The sequence below is a fragment of the Plectropomus leopardus genome, chromosome 10 (assembly GCF_008729295.1).
Source record: "Plectropomus leopardus isolate mb chromosome 10, YSFRI_Pleo_2.0, whole genome shotgun sequence".
NCBI classification, from domain to species: domain Eukaryota; kingdom Metazoa; phylum Chordata; class Actinopteri; order Perciformes; family Serranidae; genus Plectropomus; species Plectropomus leopardus.
Window position 1 is genome coordinate 27,028,222 of NC_056472.1, and position 8,978 is coordinate 27,037,199.

At 37.6% G+C, this 8,978-nt stretch overlaps 1 protein-coding gene across 3 annotated transcripts in view; it reads left to right on the forward strand.

Moving 5' to 3' along the window:
- plekhm3 (pleckstrin homology domain containing, family M, member 3) overlaps positions 1-8,978 on the forward strand; it is an 82,335-nt gene that overhangs the window by 31,690 nt on the left and 41,667 nt on the right. For all 3 annotated transcript variants that reach the window (XM_042494209.1, XM_042494210.1, XM_042494211.1), the window contains exon 7: positions 6,415-6,572. In XM_042494209.1, the coding sequence (XP_042350143.1) occupies positions 6,415-6,572 (158 nt within the window). The remainder of the gene's footprint in view (positions 1-6,414; positions 6,573-8,978) is intronic.

Consider the following 8,978-nt stretch of genomic DNA (forward strand, 5'->3'; position numbering starts at 1 on the left):
CTCGGCCTTCAGGCAAATCCACCCCTCACTCCTCCACAGCTCCATCCTCTCCAAATACAGTCACGTTTGGCTCAAAAAAAAAATAATAAAAAAAATCCAATATGGCGACAGCTAAAATGCTGAACTCCAGGCTTCAAAACGATAGTCCGCAAACCAACGGTGACGCCACGCTAGCTATGTCAGTTATTTGTACAATCTGTTTGTACCACAACATTCATTGAACTTTTCTTTGCTTGGTGTTACACCTTGCTTAATATGCTTTTTTTTGTCCACAATTTTTGTAGTTTCCTCCTGGATGCGTCCCCGCTACACCTGATTGCTGCCTTTTCATAAAGGTCCTCACCTGCACGTAGAGCAGGGTACCGAAACTCAAAGTAGGAAGCAGGTTATTGAACTCCACGGCTGCTGTTTTGGCTTTCCAGTGAACTAAAACTATCACAGTAGAGCACTGAAACACAGGCGGGGACACAGCGAGATTGTGTTGTATTATTACGAAACCTTTATTTAATCTTTGCTCATAGTTGTATTGTTTTGGAGGGAATTTCATGGCTTTTAGTGTGGAAATTCCAAAGTTATTTAATTACCTTTAGCTGCTTTTATTTGTTTAGCAATCTAGAACAGGCACTGCTATGGACATCTTCTCATCTTGAAGGTTACTCAAAAATTTGGGGAACCCCCTGATAAGACAGACTCCAGCATGCAGACACTGACAAGTAACATGCATCACGTCCTCTGTGTGTGTGTGAGAGAGAGAGACGAGAGGGTGTTATCCAAACAGAGCTGGTCTTTCCAGCCATGTAATCCCAGCTGGCTTTCGAGTTCCTCAATGGAGCTGTGGTAGTCTTCTTTCTGTGTGTGTGTGTGTGTGTGTGTGTGTGTGTGTGTGTGTGTGTGAGAGAGACAGAGAGAGAGAAACAGAGAGCGGAGGGCAGGCGAACGGCTGTTAAACAGCAGTTTTAGGGGATTAGGAGGTTTTGGAGCACAAAGACTCTGCGTGGAGCAGAAAAAGAGGTTGAACTGGAGGGGGAGGAGTTTAAGAGGATGGAGGGAGAGGAGGTGAAGTGTGTGTGTGTGTGTGTTTGTTGGGTTTTTGGAGGGAAATGGGCTGAAAGGGGTGAACACATCTGGAGGGTTTGTCCTGTAGACTGATCTAGAATCATATTGTGAATATGGTGCTTTTAATATATTATGAATAAACTTAAAAGCAGTTTTCCACATTGTTGTTTAAATCTTGGCACAGATGCTGCTGCTGTTTTGCACATTGTTTTAAAGCTGAAATCTATGACATATTGTTTTGTAATATTCTAATTTTCTCAGTGTCATTGCTCTGGTCAGCGGCTCAGGTGGATAATGCCAATCACGGTATAGAAAGTCTTCGTTGCAGCCAAATTAGAAATTTGGGACAGCTCGTTTTAACCATATAGTTCCAGGAAATATTGAACCACAGAAACTGATTTCCGGCACATTCTTGTTTGTGTTTCCGCTGCATCTGGAGAACAGGGAATATTAGGTGAATGTAAACTGATGACGGATTTAAGACACATTTAAGAGACAATTTTCACACAACTTCACAAAGTCCTCCAGTAGTTCTCTGTATTTAGTTTGGATATTCTGATGTTTTATTTGGATGTAATGAATGTATGAAAGCACGTCTCCAAAGTAGACAATGTGCCTTTAAGAGAAACTGTAGTCTATCTTTCATTCGTACTTTCTTTCCCGTTCCGTTAAATTGGAAGGGTGCAGAGATGCTTATCTTGCAACCGTTAAGGTGTGCTGAACCAGTCTTAAATCATTTTGCAGAAACCACACAAAAACAATTTTTGTCTGTTTTCTGCTTTGCAAGTTTGAATTGTGAAATACCATGTGGGAGATTGTGAGGAAAATAAACGTGCCGCTCGATTTCCTGTAACTATTCCTGTAACTTCCTTTTGTAAAAAATCAACTGTCATATTTATCAATTTTAATGAAATTATGGTATTTACTTGCTACAGATGAAATAGTATATATTAAGAATGTTTCTTTACTATAAATATGTACAATTTTCAATTGGCATGGGCAGAAGTTTCTCAGACCATGAGCTCCCATCGGAGCACTGAGAGGTCTGCCAGCGGCTGGCTGCTGGTTGGCGCAGACGCTCAGGACAACCATAAATATTTGGCTTAATTGTTGTCCTGTTGGATGTGAGTGAGTTTCAAATTAAAAGGGTTGAAGTTGGGTATTACTGTGTGAATGATTGTCCCAGTGTGACCCTGCTGGCCACCAGTGCTACTCTGGTGTACCAAATTAAACTAAAGAGTAGATATTTATAGCAAGCAGTAAGAGCAGATCTATGAGAATATAAAGAAAATGGAAATTAATTGTGAATTTAGAGAAATAAATGTTATAATATTGCTTGTAAGTCAATCTTTTCTGAGTAATTTATAATGTGAGATTGTATCCAGGATTCATACATGCACAAGAAGTTGTTTTCTTTTATATTTTTACGCCTGTCCATTTATTTCAATCACCCTCCATCCATCCATCTTTCTGTGCCGCCCTCCTTCTTTCCCACCGTCCCTCCAGAGTACCAGTCAGCCACCAGAGCTGTGCTGCCAGTGTTTGATTCTGCCCAGTCCAATTATAGAGGGCCTTAATTACCGAGCCTGTCAGCCTCCATCAGGAGAGCCATTCGTCATGTGGACCGGGCTGGACTGGACTGAGCGGGGCTGCTTAGGTTTAGTGTGGGGACACATATATCTGTCTCTCACTCTCAGTACCTGTCTGTCTGTCTGTCTGGAAACATTTATCATCTGAACTGGACTGAGCTCGCTCTCACATACAAAGGAAATATCGAATTAGGAAAACTTAAACATGGATTTTTCTCTGAAAGAACATATTCTCTGTAAGGCCTAGCAAACTTTTTGGAATCATTCCTACATAAAACATTTCTAGGGTCCATGTTTGAGTAAAAGTTGAGTAAAAGACCTTGTCCAGAAAAAACAGCACAAGAACTACCCATTCACAAAAAAAGTTGGTTTTTAATCAAACTTACACCTGTAAGTAACGAGTTATGTTAAATCTGTTTGCACATGAAAGGCTCCGCACATGTGCATTATCAATTATCATTTGCCAATTAACTTTAATCTATCGAGTCCTTGATTGATCCATAAAATGATAGAAAAAAATAATACATTCCCCAAATTGTCATCTTCAGGTTCCTTTTTTCCCAAACCAGCAGTCCAGATATTTAGTTTATCACCACATAAGATAAAAAAGCAGCAGAAACACAGTAATATTTGACATCTTTGCATGAAAAGTGACAAAATAGTTTCAAATTGATTATCTGTCAATTGACTATTCATTTAAGCTCATTCTGAGTTACTTTTAGAGAACGTCATGCACACAATGGATTGTTACAGTAAAAGCCGTTACAATTATTTCTTATTTTCCTCTATCTTCTTGACTATCTGTATAATTATTATTGAAAAATAAACATGAATCATACTGATCTCCTGTCAGTAAAATTATCTTAACAATCACACAAACTAAGTGCACACTGACTATGACTCAGCCGCTCTAAAATATGTAGATAACACATAGCCTCTTTGTAAACATGTTGCCATTTTCACACAGTAGTACTGCGAGCATCAACGCTTAAGTGTGGCACTTTACAAGTTTTCTTTATCTACTTTAATTCACATATGTCATGAGGAGCATAAGAGTGTGTGCTCGTACAGGGCCACATGTTTCTTACTCTCTGCAGCGTAAAAAAAAATTGCAGGTTTTGCAGTTTGGAATTTGCATTCATTTTCACCGCAATATCAATTATCTTTAGCCCTAAGTTGATGTCAGGACATTGTGAGCTCAGATCAGTCTAACAGCTGAAAACCAGGGGAAACATTTAACCCCGTCTACAGCAGAGTTTCGGGAACAATGCCTTCCAGCATTTCTAAAACTTACATATATAAGTAGGTATTTCTCATTTGCTTAAAAAATAACCTTTAGCAGGATTTACGTATTGTAACTATGTCTTGTCAACATTTTATCACAGTGAGGCTTACAGATGTTAGTGAGTGTAGTGAGTCCCAGCAAATGTCATTTTCACACTGGAGCTGTGGTTGTGGTTTTGGGTTTTTCACAAAGAGTGTTGAGTTATTTCTGTAAGTAAACTCTTAACAGAAACGTCAGTCTTATTCATGCTTTTCTCTATTTTTGTTGCTATTTTTCTGACAGTTATATGGATGTGGCAGTGTAGGCAGCTAGCTATGAAGGAAAAGGATGAGAATGAAAATTAGCTATTGGAAAGCTGCTGCCAAACACCGTACTTAATTGAACAGAAGATCTGGGTGGTGACTTTGACGATATTTGTACATTTTATCTTGCATAGTGCATTTCTTGTTTTCTGTCACAGGCTGACTGGAATCGATTCTATTTTTAGTGAGATATTTATTTGTCTAAAACATGAGTGTCATGTTGGTCTGAAGCTGATAATTTGATGACAGATTGTACTTAAGGGCACAGTATGGGTTGTTATAGTGAAAGCCTTCAGTGTAGGTTGTTAATCTCAGTGTGAAGTCTAATAGACTTTGGCTGTGGTGTATGATTTACTGTAAACAGGATCAGTATACCTCCGTGCTCCTCTGTGTGTGGTTTCTTCCTCCTCTCTCCATCTCACGTCCTCCTCTTCTCCTCTCGTCCTCGTTGTGTAACAAACAGCATGAAGGAGGTTATAATTGGGAGGTCCAGAGCTCTGCCAGGTGGAACCACTTGTATATGAATACGGGCTCTCTTTCTCTCTCTCTCAAGATCTCTCTTGTATATTGTATCTCTACCACTCTTTCTCTTACTTCAGTTTTTCTCTGTTACAGTCTCCCTCTCTGCATCACATACACTCTGCATTGTTAACATGACACAACAAGCTTTGCGACCATATTTAGTTTTTATTTCTATAAGATTCTGCACAGCCTTTCTTTTAACGAACTGTTTTTTTTCCCTCAGTGAGTCATCCACTGTCTATTCACGACAATACAACTCCAGCCCCCCACCGCCAAAACCCCCCGCCTTAGTTCTTAAAGGAACTTGCCAAGCGTTGCCATTAAAAGGCGTTTACCTCATTTACTGTCTTCCTCTTCCTTCCTTCAGTTTCCTCTCCTCCTATCTCTAGTCTTTCCTTTCAAGCAAAAAAAGGACTCCTCCTTTCTTGTAGTCATTTTGAAATAGTTTTTCTTTTTTTTTCCATCATACAAAAATTGATTTTAATTAGTAACAAAACTTATCTCCTCTGAAAGAGGCCTACAGTTTCAGAAAAAGTTTATATTATTTTGCTCAATTTTTGTTTTTTCAGGTCACATAGACAGTTGTCTTTGCCTCAGTTTGCAGAAATCGGGATTATTTTCTAATCAGGTTTACATGTACAAGGATTTTTCCTTATCGTTGTTGTGCATAACGGTCCACATTAACAGTGTAAGACAAAAGAAGACAAGTGCAATAAAAGTCAAAGTCATATCTATAAAATAATAGTGGAAATACATAAAATATGATCATCTTGGTCAGAAACTATATTTATTTATGTGTATGTACAAGATATATGTCCTAATATGTTCATTATGTATTTATGTATGTGTGCCTGTAAGTCATGTTTCTGTGTATGTATGAATGTAAGGGTATGTGTATGGATGGATGGATGGAAGGTGTATACATGAGTATATATGTATGTCTATTAGTGTTGTATGGTGAATCTTTACCCACATGTGCATTTATGTTGGGTAAAACCCCATCCCAAGGCGTTTGTTCTGCAATGTCTATCGTCTGCTGGTGTCTGTAAATGGAAAGTTAAAAAAAAAAAGGAATACATGAAACATATATCAAAAAACAAAGCAGGCTGAATGTGCAAAACATTGACTTAAGAATGTGCAAATGATCAAAAATTTCCAACAAAGTATTATCATTCCAAATTGCATTAAATCAAAACATGTCAGTTAAAAGTTGCACACAGCTGGTCACATAGTTTGGTCATAGATGGTGTGTTAGACAATTCTTCATAAATTCTTTACATATGAATTTCAGCACGCTGTCCTGATGGAGGGCTGGCAACGACTACCAGCAATGTTTTTGATTTGTGCTGTTGTCAGCTGTTCCAATCCATCATATTGGCAAAATGACAAGTTTCCTTTGAGTCCAGAAAATAGGATCAAAAACCACCATCCAAAGTCTTACGTCAAATGTCAAAGCTTTGCATTGACAATATCAAATGCCACTGTTTCCCACACATTCATTTATTGTGGGCCACCACAAATAACTCAGCTGCCACTAAAACATTTTAACTACATTCTTCGTTTTAGAGTTTTATCAGAGGGCTAATGTTGGCACATTTGAAGTCTTTGTTGTTGTTTACCTTGTCCTTTCCTCTCCTCTTCCCCCCTTTCATCCCATCAGGTGATTGATGGAAAACTGGCTCCTTTCCTGTCCAAGGTGATAAAGTTTGCCAGCTCCCATGTTTTCAGCTGCAGCTTGTGTCGAGAGAAAGGCTTCATCTGTGAGCTCTGCCAGAACGGACAGGTCATCTACCCCTTCCAGGAGAGCGCCACCAAGAGGTACACATCCTCAGATAACCTTTCCATCATTTGTATCTTTACTTGGCTCAAGACATCTAGTAGTTGGCAATAGATGTAAATGATTAGATTTTAGCTATTTTGGACGACATACATTAGTATGACATTTTTATGCTATTTTGGACTACAGGCTATAGTATGACTTTTTTATGGTGTGATGGACGACATGCTATAGTATGATTTTTTGATGTAATTATGGACGACATTCTATCATATAACTTTTTATGGTATTTTGGATAATATGCTATAGTATGGCTTTTTTTAATGTTTTTTTGGACGACATGCTATAGCATGACGTCTTGGCGTTGTTTTGGACGACATGCAATAGTATGACATTTTTATGCTATTTTGGACTACAGGCTATAATATGGCTTTATGGAGCTATTTTGGACTACATACTATAGTATGACTTTTTTATAGTATGATGGATGCCATGCTATAGTATGGCTTTTTAAATGTTTTTTTGGATGACATGCTATAATATGACTTTTTTTATGTCATTTTGGATGACATGCCATAGTATAACTTTTTTATGGTATGTTGGACGATAGGGATGTGCAATATCATGATATTAGATCATGAAAAATTTGAATTTATCCATGATCCGCCATCACGCTGAGATCGTTGTATAGTACTATAGTTCACATTCTATCTGTAGTAGTTCTATGTTCATACATGCAACGCATCCAATCTTTTTGGCTGGACCGCAGAATACAGTTTGGCTCTGAGAGCGGGCAGTACAGTCTCCGCCAGTCGCAGGGGGACGTTCATCCACAGGTCTGAGTGGAGCTGCAGTGGGAGGATGTGCTAATGATCAGCGGGTAGAGAAAAACAGTGGAAAACTAAACTGCACACAGATTACAATCAGTTCAAAAAGGTACTTTGGCCTAAATGTTTTGTTATTCTTTTTAATTTCAGGGCTGTTTTTTCTAAATTTGGAAATTAGCATGGTTGTGCCGTTCAGTAACTTGCACAGCAGTCTTGAAATCCAAAATAAAAAAGAATCACGATAAAAGCTTGATTCTTTATCTGCCTTAAAAAAAATCGTGATATGATTTCTTTGCCATATCGCCCACCCCTACGACATGCTATAGTATGAATTTTTGGACAACAAATAACCCAAAATTACCCTAAAAGGTCATAGTATAGTATGTCGTCAAAGATCAACCCAAATGAGCCAAAATCGTTATAGTATAGTGTGTCATCAAAAATGACCCAAAAACGTTATAGTATAGTGTGTCATCAAAAATGACCCAAAAAAGGTTGAGTATAATATGTTGTCAAAATGACCCAAAAATGTCATAGTATAGTATGTCGTCAAATAATGACCCCAAATTTAAGAAAAATGCAATATTATGATATGCCATCAAAACTGACCCAAAAACATTATAGTATATTGTGCTGTCAGAAATGACCCAAAATCTCCATAGTATTATATGTTGTTAAAATTGTACCGAAATGTCACAAAAATGTCATAGTATAGTATGTTGTCAAAAATGACCCCAAATTACACAGAAACTTCATAGTATAGTATGTCAAAAAATGGACCCAAATGACGCAAAAACTTTATGATATAGTACGTCAATTTTGACCCAAAAACTTAGTAGTATAGTATGTCATCAAAAATGACCCAAAATCGCCCAAAATATGTCATAGTATAGTACGTTGTCAAAAATTACCCCAAATGACACAAAAATGTCATAGTATAGTATGTCGTCAAGACTGACCCAAAAACACCCAAAAATGTAGAAGTATAGTATGTCATTGAAAATGACCAGAAGTTACTCAAGAAGGTCAAAATGTAGTATGTGGTCAAAAAATTTGAAAAAACATCAAAGTATAGTATGTCGTCAAAAATTCTGAATAAACGCCAAAGTAAAGTTTTTTCTCAAAAAAGACCAGAAAAAATGTCATACTATAGTATGTAGTCAAAAAAGTCACAGTATAGTATGTATATATACCTTTGCTTTGTCCAGATACGTGTCTTTTTTTGTCTTACTTTCTCTTTAAGTCACTCACCAGGATTTTAGATGGATGAAAGGAAAACATCAAACAGTAGTAAAACAGGTTAAAACTGCTCGAGGCAGGCTTTATTCAAAAATGAAAATGTCAAAGCGTGAAGCATATACAACAATTCTCTCACTTCCTTTTACAGGCACTACATATACCGTCTAACAGAGTCTTGAAAAGATAAAGCAAAAACAACACACAGTGATCTGTTGTTCCTCTTTTATCTGGAGGTCTGTCGCATCACCACTCTCTTTCTTTTCTAATTGGCTGGGATTGGCATGTTCGAGTAGAAACTTCCCCTTTTTGGCATTGATATAGTGTTACTTTTTGGATCTTTTTTTTGACATGCTATATTATGGTGTTTTTGGCAGTTTTTGC